At 41.5% G+C, this 19,487-nt stretch overlaps 1 protein-coding gene across 1 annotated transcript in view; it reads left to right on the top strand.

The window, feature by feature from the left end:
* LOC132818227 (leucine-rich repeat-containing protein 74A) overlaps positions 1 to 18,721 on the top strand; it is an 87,405-nt gene extending 68,684 nt beyond the window's left edge. The window contains exons 12-14 of the mRNA XM_060829007.1: positions 545 to 630; positions 9,049 to 9,220; positions 18,455 to 18,721. Of these exons, the coding sequence (XP_060684990.1) occupies positions 545 to 630; positions 9,049 to 9,220; positions 18,455 to 18,721 (525 nt within the window). The remainder of the gene's footprint in view (positions 1 to 544; positions 631 to 9,048; positions 9,221 to 18,454) is intronic.
* Positions 18,722 to 19,487: the final 766 nt, after the last annotated feature.

Below are 19,487 nucleotides of genomic sequence, written 5' to 3'. Positions count from 1 at the left end.
CTTGCGCATTGTTGGATCCGCCCATCCAGACATTCCAAAAGAACAGAAATTTACATCAAATTTGATTTTGCTTTTCCTCTGTCTACAGCAATACAAATCTCAGTATCACCACTGGCCCAAGCAATGCCTTAGTATAAACCTTAACCAATCTGTGATGCAGGAATGATTGTAGGCAAGTTTTGACAGGACCAAATGGGCCCCAAAGAGCTTCACAAAGTTAACCTCATCTATATAATTACATCAAGATACCAACAAAGTTTTCATGGAAGGAGCTTAATGCAAGTTAGGATAAGGCTATTCAATTTTGGAGCTGTTCACTTTTAATTAAGATAGAAGATGGGAGAATATTTGATGCCTACAGACTCAACTCATCCAATGTATGGATGAAGGTTTCAGGAGATGATGGACTATGGCAGGTGTGGAAACTACAATAACTTACTCTCCTGGGGTAGATGCCAATGTAGACCTATTGAAAACCTGGTTTTTGTGCGCTCACCTCGATAGAAATATTCTCATTTCTTTGTTATTAATCTTATTTCACCAGCAATTCAACATTCCATTGGATCTCATTCAGATTGAAGAACTACTCAGCAAACTTGACAGAGACAATACTGGATCAATTGACTACAGGTAAGGAACAGGATACAATAGCTTGGTTATTTTATTGGACTAATAATCTATAGACTAATGATCAAGTGATAGGAATTCAAATTCCACTGACGGCTCATAGGAAATAGGAGCAGAAGCAAGTCATTCATTCAATTTCACCTACTTCACCATTCAATAAGATCATGGCCGATCTGGCTGTGACCTTAACTCTACTTTTATTGCCTTCTATCCACACTCCACTACTTATTTTCTCTGTTTTCATTCATAGGATGAGGGGGTCGCTGGCCAGGTAGCATTTATTGCCCAGCCCTAATTGCCCAGAGGACAGTTAAAAGTCAACCACATTACTGTGGGTCCAGAGTCACATATAGGCCAGACCAGGTTAAGGATGGCAGTTTACTTTCATAAACGACATGAGTGAATCAGATGGGTTTTTCCAACAATTGACAATAGATTCATGGTCATCATTAGATTCTTAATTACCCCATATGCTGTGGCAGGATTCAAACCCAGATCCCCTGAACATTATTTGGATCTCTGAATTAACAGTCCAGTCGTAATACCATAAGTCCGTCACCTCCCACTATCACCATAACACTTTACTCTCTTTTGATTAGATTAGATTACTTACAGTGTGGAAACAGGCCCTTTGGCCCAACAAGTCCACACCGACCCGCCGAAGCGCAACCCACCCATACCCCTACATTTACCCCTTACCTAACACTACGGGCAATTTAGCATGGCCAATTCACCTGACCCGCACATCTTTGGACTGTGGGAGGAAACCGGAGCACCCGGAGGAAACCCACGCAGACACGGGGAGAACGTGCAAACTCCACACAGTTTTGCTTATAGCTCAAAGCTGTTCATCTACCTAAGAACCAATGATATTGTTGTTGGAAGGCAAAAGGCCTTTGTCATCAATTATTTGTCATGAGGCCATTAACCAACCAGGTTATTATTCTCAAACAAAGCTCCATTTGTCCTCAACCAATCAGCTTCACTTTGTCTACGAACTGCACATCAATTACTGATAGAACATTACAGCGCAGTACAGGCCCTTCAGCCCTCAATGTTGTGCCACCCTGTGAAACCAATCCGAAGCCTATCTAACCATACTATTCCAACTTTGTCCATGTGCCTATCCAAAGACAATTTAAATGCCCGTAAAGTTGTTGGTGAGCCTACAACTGTTGCCGGCAATGCGTTCCACGCCCCTACTACTGAGTAAAAAAACGACCTCTGACATCTGTCCTATATCTATCACCCCTTAATTTGAAGATATGCCCCCTTGTGCTAGCCATCACCATCCTCAGAAAAAGGCTAACCCTCTGAGTATCTTATATGTCTCAATTAAGTCACCTCTCAACCTTCTTCTCTCTAACAAAACAGCCTCAAGTCCTTCAACCTTTCCTCGTAAGACATTCCCTCCATACTAGGCAACATCCTTATAAATCTCCTCTGAATCCTTTACAAAACTTCCACAAACTTCCTATAATGCGGTGACTAGAACTGCAGGCAATATTCCAAGTGCAGCTGTACCTAAGTTTTGTACAGCTGCAGCATGATCTCATGATTCCAAAACTTGATCCCTCTACTAATAAAAGCTAACACACCATATGCCTTCTTAACAGCCCCATCAACCTCGGTGGCAACTTTCAGGGATCAATGTACACCAAACTCTCTCTGCTCATCTACACTACCAAGAATCTTACTGTTCACCCAGTATTCTGCATTCCTGTTAATCCTTCCAAAGTGAATGACCTCACGCTTTTCTGCATTAAACTCCATTCACCACCTCTCAGCGCAGCTCTGCAGCTTATCTATGTCCCTCTGTAACCTACAACATCCTTCAGCAATATCTGCAACTGTATCGACCTTAGTGTTATCCGCAAATTTACTAACCCATCCCTCTACGCCTTCATCCAGGTTGTTTATGAAAATTAAAAACAGTGAATCCAAAACAGATCCTTGCGGTACACCACCAGTAACTGAACTCCAAGATGAACATTTCCCATCAACCACCACCTTCTTTCAGCTAGCCAATTTCTGATCCAAACCACGAAATTGCCCTCAATCCCTTGCCTCCATATTTTGTGCAGTAGCCTACCATGAGGAACTTTATCAAATGTCTTAATGAAGTCCATATACACTTCATCAACCGCTTTATCCTCACCTTCTCAAAGAACAAACAGCTGTGTAAAAGATGCTCACAATGAGTGTGATGTTACTTGCTTTCAAGTATCAATCTTCCTGTAATCCTTGGTTTTAAAACAGTTCTCTCATTTTAGCCCACAATGAAAAATACAGAGAAATAAAAAGACACAGTTTTTACAACAGTAAAACCTAATCTTTTATCAAGTAAGTTTTTGGTCTCTTCCTCAAAGAAGATTGTTTCTTGAGGAGAATAGAACTGTTCTGTTATTTTAAAAAAAATTCAGAACCATGCTCCTTGGATGCTGCCTGAACTGTTGTGCTCTTCCAGCACCACTAATCCAGAATCTAGTTTCCAGCATCTGCAATCATTGTTTTTACATCACTGGCAAGGCCAGCACATACCGCTTATCCGTAGTTATCTTTCATAAGATGGTGTTGAGGCTTCTGCCTTAATTGCTGCTGTCAATGTAGTGAAGGTATATACTTCTAAAATAGGATGCTTCTGAACTTTGGCACAGCAACAGTGAAAGCAAGGTATGTCCAAGTTATAATGGTCTCTGACTTGGAGGCAAAGGTGATAAATTCAGACCAGGTGCATTTTGAGGCTGAATAGAGGGAAATGAGTGGACAATCAGCTGTTGTGGAATACAGAGATAGTAAGTGGATTAAAGATAAATTATCCTTTACTGGAGCTGTGAAGATCATTCAATGTCGTCCTATGTGCATTTCTACAGTGTTTTTTGCAATCTCAGGATGCCCTAAAACACTCCAAAGTAATTGAAGCATTTTTAAATTGAAATTGGTTAAATATTGCTCAGGACAGTGGATGGACTGCCCTGACCATCAAATTGTAACAAATACATTCCAGCTGAAAGAACAGACAAGGCCTCAGTTTAACATCTCATCCAAAAGTAGGCACCACCAAAGGTATAGCACTAATTTTCATTGTAGATTCTGTAGTAAGGATTTAATGTATGATTTTTTGACCGACTGATAATGTCTGAACACTATACACATTCATACACACAGAATCAGACCTTACACGAAATTCCCAGACACCACCGTTACCAAACCTGGGTATGTCCAGTCTCAGCGACAGGGTGGACCCAGCAGAGCTGGAGACGCAATAGTGTAATCTTCTACATTGACTCCGGACCCATGACGTCTCAAGGCATCAGGACAAACATTAGACAGGAAACTTCCTGCTGATTACCATGTATTGCCCACCCTCAGCTGACAAATCAGTACTCCTTCATGTTGAAAACCATTTGGAGGAATCACTGAGGGTGGCAAGGGCACAGAATGCAGACTGGGTGGGCAACTTCATTGTCCATCACCAATGCCTCATCTGCATTGCTACTGACTGAGCTAATTGAATCCTAAAGAGCATAGCTGCTAGACTGGGTCTGCAGTAGGTGGTGAGGGAGCCAACAAGGGTGTAGATATCGACATAAAATTTGCTCAGTTAGCCAAAATGAAATTAAATTAGAGTGAAATGAGAAGAAAAAAACTCCAAAATCTGTTGATGAACTAACGATTAAAAGCTCATGGGTTTTTAAAGTTTTTGTGTGAGGCTGCAAGGATGTGTCTATTTGTTTACTTCAAAACTTGCAACTAGGTCTTGCAACTGACACAATAACTCAGTAAAAGCTGATGTTTTGTTTAAAATAGATAGTGACTCAAATTTTTAACATTGTCTACTGGAGTTGTGCTATCTCTGAATGTCACAGTTGATGTGATGACATAAAAAATAGTGAACATTGAGTGCAAGCTAAGTTATATGTCACGATTCATTATAGGCAAAAGCTAAATGTCTTTTCAAGGAGGCACAAGCAAGTCTTACCCTTTAACATCTGTTTGATCAATTAACCTGACACGTTTGTGATGTTTGCAAGTGGTAAGATTGATTATTTGCTGAAGACTGTATAAAGTCAAGACTGAATGTTCAGCTTCAATGAGAACAGTTTCAAACTGCTTCCCTCATAGTAAAAATTTAGCTAGCTTGAGGAGGTCGACAGATCACTAACTGGATGTTGAGATGGAATGGACTGATCATCTGTTTTGGTCTGATCCTTGTACAAGTCCATTGTGTTTGCAAGTATTGTATACGTACAATTATTTAGATTTTTCCAGTTTTTTTTGTATAAACTATGATTTAATAAAGAACATTTGGTAGATTCCATTGCTAGGACTTCCTTGGGCTATTGATTGCCACAGTAAACCTGATTGACCAAAGAAAGTGGGAATACAAGCCTATAAGAGGGTAAAGTGTACTTGACATATCCTCACCAATCTGTCCACTGCAGACACATCTATCTATAATAATATCAGTAGGATAACAAATTGAACTCCAGCAAATTATTGCCCCATCAGTCCTCTCCTGATCAAGAATAAGGTGATTTACGTCATCAACAATATTATTAAGCAGCACTTGCTTAGCAATAACCTGCTCACTGATGCTCATTTAAGTTGTACCATGATTACTCAGTTCCTGACCTCATTAAAAGTCTAAACATGGGCAAAAGAGCTGAGTTTCAGAGGTGAGGGGACAGTGATTGGTCTTGATGTTAAGGCTGCATTTGTAGCATGAAGTGGAGTCACTGGAAATCAAGGGAAACTCTCTGAAAGATGGTTGTGGTTATAGGAGGTCAAACATTTCAGTTCCAGGACTCACTACAGCAGTGTCCTAAGCCCAGTCATCTTCAGTTACTTCATCGATGGTCTGTCTTCTTTGTTTACGTCAGAAGTGGGGGTGTTCCTGATAATTGGATAATGTTCAGCACAACTCATAACTCCTCAGATACTGAAACAGTCCAAGTCCAAATGCAGCAGCACATGGACAATATCCAAGCTTGGCTGACAAAAGGTAAATAACATTCATGTCAGGCAGTGACTATCTCCAACAAAAGAGAATCTAAATATGACCCCTTGACAGTCAATGACATTACCATTTCAGAATTCCTAACAGTCAACATCTTGGGGATTACCATTCACTAATAGTTGAATTGAACCAGCCATAAACATACTGCAGCTACAGGGGCAGGTCAGATGTAAATTGTTAATTAATTTAGCTGAAGAGTTGGTCATCTGTTTTAAGGATTAACATCCAGTATGGTCCATTCGTGAGTAATAAACACAGATCTTAACAATGAGTTCACCCAATCCTAAAGTACCTCAGTCATCTGCTACAAACTAAACTTCCTTTTAATCTCTTTTCAAAATAGCTTCACACTGCTTCAGGAACCATAGATTTTGATAAGTCAGGTGACATGTACAAGACGGTAAAGGTCAACTAGACAGCAAAAACAAAGGAGAGAGAGAAGATGAGGTTAACTACAGAAACACTGTATGTTGAGTTAAATCCTTCTCCCTGACAAATGTTTTGCTTTATTTGCTATTAAAGATGAAACATTAAATTAAGTTTTACTAAATTATATTTTGTTTTAAAGGGAATCTATATTCTACAGAATTCACCCATAAACCTAAACACAGAGAAGCTATGATGGACATGGGAAAAGACATGAATGTAAAGATTATAGTCTAGTCAACCCATCTCAAAAATAATAACTCACAATTCCTCACATTCTCAAATCTATGTATCTTAAAATTATGCTAGTAAGCATGTATAAAGTTTACATGTTTTAAAAGCAATGAAAATAAATCTTAACAGAATAAGAAGCCACCGAACAAGCAAATAATTTCCCTGCTCCCATCATTAACTAATATTCTACCTCTCATTTCGCATTCTGAATCTGATCCATCTGAGCCTACATTTTGATTCCCATCCACCCACCACACCAGTTTAAAACCTCACCAATGGAACTAGCAAAAACCCCGGGAGGATTTTTTTCCCATCTTTGCTGAGGTCAGGCTTCTACAGGCCTCATCTTCCCCAGAAATGATCACAATGTCTCAAGAATCTAAACCCCTCCATAGCACACAATTTCTCCAGCCATGCATTCATCTGTTTCCTGCTTTCATTAGCACATGCCACTGGGAGTAATCTTGAAATTACTACATTTGCAGTCTTGCATTTTAATAGATATTCTAACTTCCGATATTCAGCTTTCAAGTCCTCATCCCTTTGTTTACCTACATTGTTGGTATCTATGTGTGCCACAACCATGACAGTTCACCAACCTGTTCCAGAATGTACTATAGCTACTCCATGACATCTCTGATCCTTGCAACAGGGAGGCAGTATACCATTCTGGTCTGTGACCACAGAAGCGCTTTTCTGCCTCCTTACTACGGCTGTTTCTGTTGGGACCATGACACTTTCTGAACTTCCCAGACCAGGACTCTGTCTTTCAGATTCATCAATTCCCTGTTTCATTTAACCCCCTGTTTTCACCCAACTCCCAAGCACCCTCATTTAGCCAAGCAATACGCACAGTGCAGGCTCAATATAATCAACTTCCAGGAGAAGCAGTGTCTATCCCTTCCCTCCAGGTACCCATAAGGAACAGGAATAGGAGTGAACTATTTAGTTCCTTGAATCTGTTTCAAACTTCTGAGAAAATAAACTCCTTCTCAACTCAGTCTTAAATTCGTGCCCCTTTAATCTGAGATTATGCCCCCTGGTCTGAGACTCTCCAATGAGGGGAAATATCTTCTCAGCATTTACTCTACCAAGCCCCATAAGAATCCTACATGTTTCTGTCAGATCACTTCTCATTCTTCTAAATTCCAATGAGCAGAGTCCCAGTGTGTTTAACTTTTGCTTATGACATTCCCTCCACACTGGGGATCATCTGTACTCATTCCAATGAAATGTTTTCTTTCCAAATAAGGGGAGCAAAACTGTTCACAGTCCTCCTGACGTCATTTTACCAGCATCTTATATGACTGCAGTGTGACTTCCCTGCTCTTATACTCCATACCCCTTGTAACAAGGGTTAACATTACATTAGCCTTTGGGCACAAGTAACCCCAAGTCCCTTTGCATTGCAGCTTTCTGCAGTTTTTCTCCAGTTAAATATGTTGTTTTTTTGTTCTCCCTTCTAAAGTGAACGTTACATTTATCACGTTATACTCCATGTTGCTCACTTAAGAGTCAAAGATATACAGCACACAGAAACAGATCCTTTGGTCCAACTCGTCCATGTCGACCAGATATTCTAAATAAATCTAGTCCCATTTGCCAGCATTTGGCCCATACCCCTCTAAACGATTTCTACTCATGTAACTATCTAGATGTCTTTTAAATGTTGTAATTGTACCTACATTGACCTCTTCCCTGGCAGCTCCTTCCGTACACATACCACCCTCTCCTTGAAAAAGTTGCCCCTTGGATTCCTTTTAAGTCTTGCCCCTCTCACCTTAAACCTATGCCATCTAGTTTTGGACTCCCCCACCTTGGTCTGAAGACCTTGTCTATTTATCCTATCCATGCCCCTCATGCTTTTATAAACCTCTATAAGGTCACCCCTCCGCTTCTGGCACTCCAGGGAAAATAGCCGCAGTCTATTCATCCTCTCCCTCTAGATCAAATCCTCCAACCCTGGCAACTTCCTTGTAAATCTTTTCTGAACCCTTTCAAGTTTCACAACATCCTTCCTATAGCAGGGAGATCAGAATTGCATCCAGAATTCCAATAGTGGCCTAACCAATGTCCTGCACAGCCTCAACGTACCCTCCCAATCCCTATATTCAATGTACTAACCAATGAAGGCAAACATACAAAATCTTCTTCACTAACCTATCTACCCGCGACTCCGCTTTCAAGGATATGAACCTGCACTCCAAGGTCTCTTTGTTCAGCAACACTCTCCAGGACCTTACCGTTTAGTGTATAAGTCCTGTCCTGATTTGCCTTTTCAAAATGTAGCATCTCAAATTTATCTGAATTAAACTCCATCTGTCACTCCTTGACCCATTGGCCCATCTGATCAAGATACCATTGAACTCTGAGGTAACCTTCTTCACTGTCCATTTCACCAATTATTTGTGATCTTCAAATTTACCAATTACAGGTAACCAATCTAAGAAAGGTTTTGTTAATGACACAGCACTTTGAATGCATTTATCATTACCATGGAACACTTTGCAGGGTCACTGGTGTTCACTGACAAAGTTCCAGAATGAGCACCTTGCTTAATTTATAGAGATTTGTCCCTCACACACCTACTGTAGGATTCAAAATGTAAAATGTGATTAGTCTGCTTTGGTTTAAACAAAAACTTGCAATAATTCATGTCTTTTTTGATTCATGTTTTTCATATTTCCTTCCTTTGATTCATTTGTTCCTTTGCCTCTTCATACAAATTTGGAGTTGAACAGGAATCTGGTTGACACCAGGAAGCGGATGATCCGGGACCAAAGGGAGCAACTCCATAAAGAGGAAACCCGCCAGAGGAAAGAGAAACAAAAGACCCAGCGGGTACTTAAAACACTGAACAGTGCAATGAAGGCCATCACCCCACGAAATTCATTTGTTAATGTACCTGGTCAGGTTAAGTTGCCAGCCATCCAAACACTCAAGTCCTTCAGTTCCCAACAGTTATCTGGCACATCATTGAGCTCATGGCATCATGTGGGGAGGTCAAACAGCAGTCAGTACTCAGTACCAATCTTGAGTAACATACAGGTGCACCGTCCATTTAGCCATTCCAACAATAGCCCTTCTGTCTCTAGTGCCAGGTTGGGTTCTTCTGTCCAGGTAAACTCAGTCTCACAGCCTGAGCTGCTGCTTAAATCACCTGGATGTTCTCTGTTAGACCCAAGTGAGATATTCGATCAGGAATTGGACCCTACTTCATTTTGGATGGCGCAATCAGTAACATTTGGCCATAAGAGTCAGCTGAAGACTAAAATGTAGTACCTTCGTCTTTTTATGGGACTTTACCAGCCTATATGTAATTTATTTTCAATCATTCACCACGCCTTCAATCATTCCATTACTCACTTTCCTTCAGCTACTTCTTTTCAATTATCTCTCAATAGTCACCTCCAATCAGTTCTTAGCCTAACCACCTTCTGTATGAGCTGCGAATTAAGAACCACTTTTAAAAAAAGCAAATTCCTGCTAATGTCCTTTCCCTCTCCATATTTAAAAGCTTGGTCTCTTTGCTGTGCCACAGATCTCAGTCCCTCAGAAAGTGACTATTAATAATGTATGAGTCTTGATGTCAAGAAGGCATGATCTCTTACTTACTATTACTTTGCATTAGCCAAGAAATAGAGACCATGAGCTCCCTCCCTAGTCAAATGATGTGACTGGGGCATAGATTAAATGAACTTGAACCTGGGATGGTCACGGTGAGAATGGTTTTGTAATTCACAGGGTTTTTACTTTACTAATAATTAGGGACTTAGTTTCTGAAACATTTTTGTGCACTCTTTTATGACATATGCTTCATGGAATGTAAATGGCAAAAGAACCAGAGACAAAATTAGATTATTTTTGAGCAGTCACAGTGTGGCAAACATAAAAACTTTGGTAGAAATAGATTCACTAACACATTCAAAAGGAATTGTTTAAATATCTGAAGGGAGAGCTTTTGCAAGGCTGTGGAGAAATGGAAAATAAGTGTATAATGTTTTCTACAACAGTTAGCAACTGAAAGTTTAGAGTCATAGAGATGTACAGCATGGAAACAAACACTTCGGTCTAACCCATCCATGCCGACCAGATATCCCAACCCAATCTAGTCCCATCTGCCAGCACCTGGCCCATATCCCTCCAACCCTTCTTATTCATATACCCATCCAAATGCCTTTTAAATGTTGCAATTGTACCAGCCTCCACTACATCCTCTGGCAGCTCATTCCAAAAACGTACCACCCTCTGCGTGAAAAAGTTGCCTCTTAGGTCTCTTTTATATCTTTCCACTCTCACCCTAAACCTATCCCTTCTGGTTCTGGACTCCCCAATCCCAGGGAAAAGATTTTGTCTATTTATCCTGTCCATGCCCCTCATAATTTTGTAAACCTCTATAAGGTCACCTCTCAGCCTCCGACGCTCCAGGGAAAACAGTCCCAGTCTGTTCAGCCTCTCCTCATAGCTCAATTCCTTCAACCCTGGCAACATCCTTGTAATTCTTTTCTGAACCCTTTCAGGTTTCACAACATCTTTCCGATAGGAAGGAGACCAGAATTGCATGCAATATTCCAACACTGGCCTGATCAATGTCCTGTACAGCTGCAAAATGACCTCCCAACTCCTATACTCAATATTCTGACCAATAAAGGAAAGCATACCAAACGCCTTCTTCACTATCCTAGCTACCTGTGACTCCACTTTCAAGGAGCTATGAACCTGCACTCCAAGGTCTCTTTGTTCAGCAACACTCCCTTGGACCTTACCATTAAGTGTATAAATCCTGCTAAGATTTGCTTTCCCAAAATGCAGCATCTTGCATTTATCTGAATTAATCTCCATCTGCCACTTCTCAGCCCGTTGGCCCATCTGGTCCAGATCCTGTTGTAATCTGAGATAACCCCCTTCGCTGTCCACTGCACCTCCAATTTTGGTGTCATCTGCAAACTTACTAACTGTACCTCTTATGCTCGCATCCAAATCATTTATGTAAATGACAAAAAGTAGAGGGCCCAGCACCAATCCTTGTGGCACTCTACTGGTCACAGGCCTCCAGTCAGAAAAACAACCCTCTACCACCACCCTCTATCTTCTACCTTTGAGCTAGTTTTGTATCCAAATGCCTCGTTCTCCCTGTATTCCATGAGATCTAACCTTGCTAGTCAGTCTCCCATGGGGAACCTTGTCGAACGTCTTACTGAAGTCCATAAAGATCACATCTACTGCTCTGCCCTCATCAATCTTCTTTGTTACTTCTTCAAAAACCTCAATCAAGTTTGTGAGACATGAATTCTTTCTAACATCAAAAATGAACTCCACGCATCAGGATATAAAGAACTGCTCCTGGGTGGAGTTAACCATCATTTTCTGTATCTTATGAGTTATGCAGTGTTCACCAAGTATGTATCGACTTCAGTGATTGCTAATTTAACTAAAAACAAAGTCTTAAATTGAATCTGATTGTTTATTGCAAGACTACCACATATCTAAGCTGTAATATAGCTAGCTACTATGTGATATGTAATAAATGTATTTATTGTTCATCAAGTCTGAGTCTATCTTCTGCTGAGGAGTTGGTATGGGCATTTTCTCTCATACAGTATCAGTTGCTTAGACTGACACGAATAAGAAGGATTGATGGCAATGAAACTACCCAAAGCATCAAAGATAATTGCAGCAGAAACCAATCGAGGAACCTCGATTATCAGAATGAGATTGGGGGGGGCAGGGGGAGCACTAATCCGTTTGGATAATTGATTATTCGGTTAATCAATTAAATGTCTTTCCTCTGGTGCTTGGCGTTTTCTATTAAGATTAGATTAGACTTACAGTGTGGAAACAGGCCCTTCGGCCCAACAAGTCCACACCGACCCGCCGAAGCGCAACCCACCCATACCCCTATATTTACCCCTTACCTAACACTACGGGCAATTTAGCTTGGCCAATTCACCTGACCCGCACATCTTTGGACTGTGGGAGGAAACCGGAGTACCCGGAGGAAACCCACGCAGACACGGGGAGAACGTGCAAACTCCACACAGTCAGTCGCCTGAGTTGGGAATTGAAACCGGGTCTACAGGCGCTGTGAGGCAGCAGTGCTAACCACTGTGCCACCGTGCCGCCCATTAAGTCCCCTCCCTATTCAGGAGACTAGGAACAGCACACTGCGTGCAAGCCCCCACACCCCCTATCCAACACCGCCTCCTGCCCAAACTAGTCCAACACCGCACCCCTGCCCGCTCACTCCCCACCCCACCTCCTTGTCCCTCTCCTGGGCAGCCAGACTGGACACCAACAACAAGACTGCTGCTACTAACTTTGTGGGTTAGGTCTCTAAATAGCACATGCACACAGCCACACACAACTTTTTACTGCAACCTTTTGACAGGTTCCATCTCTGCCATGTAGGACAATGTTGGAGAGATTATCTGGGGAAGGGGGGATATTTAGGGTACACCCCTCTGTAGAATTCCAGGGAAAATGTGGGGGGAGAGAGAGAGAGGGCGGGAGGTCAGTCATTTGGAGATAGTGCCTGTTTAATCATTGTAAACAAAAGACGCGATCAGTGTTGGAAACACGTCTTTGATGTAATGTTTCTATCGGGGCCTCGAGATCTCCTTCGGATAATTGATATTTGGATAACTGAGGTTCCTCTGAATATACAAGATGAACAGTCATTTGGTAGAACAGTATTTGAGAATTGCTGATAATGGGTCTTATTAAATCTTTTCCTCTTGCACTCATCAGGACAATTCACAAGAATACCACTTTAATGGGTAAACAACATTTATACTGCATGAGAAGTCGGCAAATGGACTCTGATTTGCACTGTATATAGTGCAAACTCATGAAAAGTCCAAAAGCAGTCACTCTTGGTCCTGAAAAGTACCACAGATTATCCTGGAAACATAATGATCTCAAGTATTTGGCAACAGGTCAAGCTGATTCACAAAACCAGTGTGAAGTAGCAATGTGAGTAGTGTTCACGACTAACAGATCATTGACATAGGAGCAGAATTAGGCCATGTCTGCTCCACATTAGATCATGACTTGGTTTTCAACTCCATTCTTTTGCCTCCTCCCCATTATAGATTCACCACCCTCTGGCTGAAGAAATTCTTCCTCATCTCCGTTCTTAAGGACCATCGCTTCACTCCGAGACTGTGGCCTCAGGTGTTGGTCTCTCCTATTAGTGGGGACTTCTTCTCCATGTCCACTCTATCCAGACCTCTCAGTATTCTGTACATTTCAATCTAGAACCCCTCCTCATCCTTCTAAACTCCTCCAAGTGCAGACCCAGAATCCTCAACTGTTCCTTCTATGACAAGCTCTTCATCCCCAGAATCATTCTGGTAAACCTCCTCTGGACCCTCTCCAAGGCCAGCATATCCTTCCTTAAATATGGGGCCAAAACCTGTTAACAATGTTCCAAATGCGGTTTGACCAGAGCCTTATATAGTGTCAGCAGTACATTTCTGCTCTTGTATTCTAGCCCTTTCGAAATGACTATCAGCATTGCATTTCTCTTCCTAACTGCCAAATGAACCTGCATTTTAACTTCAAGTGAATCCTGATCTTGGGCTCCCAATCCCTTTGTGCTTCAGATTTCTGAAGCCATTCCCACTTTAGAAAATAGTCTATCCCCCATTCTTTCTATTAAAGGGCATAACGTCACATTTTCCCACATTGTATTTTTTTGCCACTTTTTTCCCCACTTCCCTAGCTGTCCAAGTTCTTTTGCAGCCTCCACACTCTCTCAAAACTTCCTGTCCTTCCACTGATCCATGTCATTAGCAAACTTAGCAACAGTACCTTTAATTCCTTTGTCCACATTGTTAATGTATAATTTGAATAGTTGATGGTCCTAACACTGACCCCTGCAGGATTCCACTAGTCACTGTCTGCCATGCTGAAAAATACTTCTTCATCCTTACTCTCTGCCTTCTGCCAATCAGCCAATCTTCTACCCATGCCAGTGCCTTGCCCCTAAAACAATGCACTTTCATCTTAATTAGCAGCCTCCTGTGTTGCAGTTTGTCAAAGGCCTTCTGGAAATCCAAAACGATCATGTTCACTGGCTTTCCTATGTCTAACTTGCTTATTACCTCGTTAAAGATTTCTAATAGATTTGTCATGCATGACCTCCTCTTGATGGAACCATGCTGACTCATCCCTTTTTTACCATGCATTTCCAAGTACTCTGCAACCTGGTCCTGAACAATTGATTGTAAAACCTTTGTAGCCCTCTGTGATCCTCCCTGACTCCAATTATTTCTGACAGATCACCAGCAACTCCTCCATAATCTGCTCATCTATTTCCTTCAAAACACTGATGTGCAGTCCCTCCCATCTGGGTGATTTGTCCACCTTCAGACAACACAACTTCACCAGCACCTTCTCCTTAGTGATGGAAATGACACTCACCTCTGCCTCCTGACTCTCTTGAAGTTTTGGTATGCCTCTGTGTCTTCCACCATTAAGACTGATGCAAAGTGTCTATTCAGTTTCTCCACCATTTCTTTGCTCCCCATTACTACTGCTCCAGCCTCATTTTCCAGCAGTTCAATGTCCACTCTTGCCTCTCTCTTACCTTGTGTATTTTTCATCTTCTGCCTTTTTAATGTTGTTTTAGTTGGGGTCTGCTGGTTTTGAAGGGGTTTCCAATCATCTGGCTTTCCACTTACATTCACCGCATTGCTTTTTATTTTGCTTTTCTGGTCGTCAGCTATAGTTGCCTTGACCTCCCCTTAGTATGTTTCTTCTTCCTTGGGATGAATTTCTGCTGTGCCTCCCGAATTACCTGCAGAAACTTTTGCCATTCCTGCTCCATCATCTTTCTTGCTTTCAATCAATTCTGACTAGCTCTTCCACCATGTTTTCATGGTTACAGAAGAGTCTGATGAAATGTCACTGGACTCAAAACATTAACTGTCGTCCCACAGATGGTGCCAAACTTGCTGAGTTTTGCCTGCAATTTCTGTTTGATTCAGATCTCCAACATCTGCAGTTCTTTGTTTTGTCTCTGTAAACTGCTTGTACTTCTCTCACAACCTGCCTTTCCACATGTTTCAGTTTCGTTTCCAAAAGTGGCTATAATACATTTGCTTCTTTTCCTCCAAGTCATTAATAAAATATATTCTAAAAAGTTGTGGTCCCAGCACCTATCCCTGTGGAACCTCAGACACAAGTCACCTACATGAAAAAGAATGCCTTATCCCATCTTGATGCTTCTTGCCCATGAGGCAATTCTCTACCCATGTCAACATACTACCTTCAACACCATGGGCTCTTATCTTGTGACTTAACCTTTTATGAAGTACCTTGTCGAACATCTGCTGGAAGTCCAAATACAACATATTTACGGGTTCACCTCTATCCACTCTGGTTGCGATGTCCTTAAAAAAGACTGTAACAAGTTAGTCAGACATGATTTCCCTTTCATGAAGCCATGCTGACTCTGCTTAATTGGGTTCTGATTTTCCAAATGTTATGCTGTTATTTTCTTAATAATTTATTGCAATACTTCTCCAACAATATATGTCAAGCTAATCAGCTTACAGTTACCAGTTTTTTTTAACCGGTTTTCCATTCTTTTTTGAAGAGAAGGATCACATTGATAGTGTTCCAATCCTCTGGTACTTCTTCAGATCCAAAGATTTTGGAAAATCAATATATCTGTCTCTTTTAGGATGCTTGGAAACAAGCCATCAGGGCCAAGTGACTTTTCTGCCTTTAGCACCATTCGTTTATCCAACAGTACTTCTCTTGTGATGGCATTTAATTCCTCCCCTGCATTTAGTATTCATGGGATATTCAAAATATCTTCCACGATTAAGACTGATGCAAAATATCTGTTTAACTCCTCTGCCATTTCCTTGTTTTCCCATCATACACCAATTCATTTTCTAAGGGGCCTCTGTTCACTTTAATCTCTCTGTTCCTTTTTATACATTTAAAGAAACGCTATTATCATTTATTATATTTCTCTCTAGTTTGCCCTCATAATTTATTTTCTCTATCTTTATTATCTTGTTTGTCCATCTTTGTTAGATTCTGGGTTAGTCCCACTCTTCCGGGCTAATGTCTTTAGTTAGCCATAGTTTGTCCATCCCTCTCTTATAATGCAAAAACAACTTATTTATAAAGAACAAACTCATTCTTTAAATATTTGCCAAAATAACCTTAAACACACGTGCACACACACACACACACACACACACACACACATATTCATACATGGACAGGACAAAATGGCACAGCCATGTAAAGAATTATGGGTCTGCAAAAATTAGAGAAAATACAGAAACAAAGCTGTTCTGAGGAAGGTCATTTGACCTGAAACATTAACTCTGATTTCTCTCCACAGATGCTGCCAGATCTGCTGAGCTTTTCCAGCAATTTCTGCTTTTATAAAGCCTCACTCCGTCTAGCTCTGCCATTGTACAGCCATGATGAAGGGCTTTTGCCCGAAACGTTGATTTTCCTGCTCCTCGCATGCTACTTGACTTGCTGTGCTTTTCCAGCACCACTCTGATCTAAACATTGTACAGCCATGTCACATAAGCATGTCCATCTCACTATCACATGCATGAAATGCACAGATGGGGTGGGGGTGTGAGGCTGCATTCAACATTTGGCAAGTCCCCGCATGCTTAAGATGTATTCAGGCACAAAGTCCCACTGCTATTAATTCTTTTTCTTCCTCATTAAAGAACAACTTTTGCACAACAGGAATGAGAGATCTTTCTGATCTCCAAATCCTCATCATATTCAAACACAATGCAAACCTTTGCCAGTGAAGGGCAAGACTGGTCTAGACTGCAGTGAAAGATCAGAAGTCATTCCAACTTCTGTTTGCTGCAGTGCGTCTGGCATGTGAGCTTTCATGGAAAGAGTGGCAAGCGCCTTGGAGACCTATGCCCTGCAGAATGCTCAGTAGATATTGAATTTACTTGATCCTTCACTCCAATTTGAAGACCTCTAGCATCCCTGCTGACATTCCTCTGTAGGTTGAACATGTAAGTTATAACTGAGTGCATAGGCACATCTTTTGGATGAGTCTGAACAGGTATCTGGTCTTCATAGTCCTTTGATTATTGGCGACTTTAGCACCAGTGATGTTTTCAGTCAGATTAACAAATGGCAAGCTGGTGTTCTTCTCTGTCCACTCCCTTCTACTGGCCGACAGTCACCTGCAGAATGCCTAGCAGACTGGCAAGGGAATATGGAAATTGAATGTGAAACTGTTGATCCCAGAACAAATGAGGAGCTCAGAAGGGATTATACATGTTGGGAGAACCATTAAATCCCTCTCTTGAGTCTCTAGTGACTGGTGGGAATAGTAAAAGCAGCAGTGGAGGCCTCTGGTTTAAGCTTCCTGGGACGTCGATGAAGTTGCCATTTTCTGCTTGGATCTGCTGTCAGTGTGCAGACTCATGAGGATCTACAATCAGTTCGAAATGGCAATGGAAGTCAAGGTAAATCAAGGCAGGAGTGAGTTTTTTTGGGAACTGGTCCAACTGATTCTTTATCCCCTTCACTATCAGATCAGATTATCTGAAGGTGCTGGGTATATGGTTCGGTGGAGCTGAGGCGTGATCCAAAATTTGAGAGGAGTGTATTGCCAAGGTGAGATAGAAACTGGGCAATAAGTTCCCTCTCCATTGTGGTAAAAACTGGTATACAGATGTGAGGTACTCTTGATGTTGTTGTATGTGGTGCAGATCATAACAGTTATACAGCATGGAAACAGACCTTCAGTCCAACTCGTCTGTGCCAATGATGTATCCTAAACTGATCTAGTCTCATTTACCAGCATTTAGCCCATATCCCTCTAAACTCTTCCTATTCATATAACCATCCAGATGCTTTTTAAATGCCCCCATCACCTCCCATGGTAGTTCACTCCATACACACACCACCCTGGCCATTCAGTCAAGCCAGCTTCCATTTCATCTGGAGATCCAAGATAGACTATGTCACACTATAAACTTCGATTATCCAAAGAACACGGGCGTAGAGTATTTTGTTTGGTCAATCAAATTCCGGACAATCAAATGCCTGATAACATAGATGAGACAAGCATTGCCAGATAATCTGATATTCGGATAAAAGAATGCTGGATAATCGTGGTTCCTCTGTATATAGCTATCGATAAGCGGGGGTCTGAATGTGCCCGATGCTGCCCTCATCCTGATGGCCACCTTTGTAAGTAGTTGCATCAAGCTGAGCACAGACTCTCAGTATGCAAACACCAAGTGTCACTATGTACTAAATTCTAGCTGTCCCAACACTTTTGATCATAAGTCAATCACTCAGTGGTCAGCATGTAGTGTCCTTGAGACCCTGCGGGAAAAGGGGATTGTTGTTATTGTCAGATGGTTTTCTGAGCAGACTACCAAAGTTATTTCCTAGAATGCCTCATCGCCAGAACTCTCCAAGAAGCACCAAGATGAAGGTTGGCTGGTGGTGAGGAAAGTACTATCTGTGACATCTTCCATGTACGCCCAAATCCACCACCACACGTAGTCCTCAAAGCAGCTGTGTGCATATGTGTGTGTGTGTGCATGTGTGTGTGTGTGTGTGTGTGTGTGTGGTGGTGTTGAGAAGAAACAGTCAAACATCTCATTCTGGAATGTGCCTTTGCAAAGACGATCTGGAGAGAGATACAATGGTTTTTGTCAAAGTTTGTCCCAAACAGCTCCAGGACTCTTGTGCTAAATGCTCTTCCTGGACACACCTCACAAAATCGGCTCCATCTGCACTAAGGAGGTTCCAATCAATATTGGGTAAGTTGAAGTCACCCATAACAACAACTCTGTTACATCTGCACCTTTCCAGGATCTGCTATTCAATCTGTTCTTCCATCTCTCTGCTGTTACTGGGGGGTTTATAGAAAACACCCAATAAAGTGAGTGCTCTTTTCCTGTTACTGACTTCCTGTTCCTGACTCTCCTCAACAACTTCCTTTTCTGCAGCTGTGATGCACTCTCTAATTAACAATACTACTTCCCCTCCTCTTTTACCTCCTCTTTGTTCTTTTTAAAAGATCTAAACCCTGGAACATAGAGCAACCATTCCTGCCTTTGTGAAATCCATGTATCCAATATGGCCACACATTGTAATTCCAAGTACTGATCCATGCGCTAAGTTCATCACACTTATACCTAACACAACTTGC

The sequence above is a fragment of the Hemiscyllium ocellatum genome, chromosome 8, assembly GCF_020745735.1.
Source record: "Hemiscyllium ocellatum isolate sHemOce1 chromosome 8, sHemOce1.pat.X.cur, whole genome shotgun sequence".
Taxonomy (NCBI): Eukaryota; Metazoa; Chordata; class Chondrichthyes; order Orectolobiformes; family Hemiscylliidae; genus Hemiscyllium; species Hemiscyllium ocellatum.
Note: the sequence above shows the minus strand (reverse complement) of the source record. Positions and strands in the feature narration are given on the sequence as shown.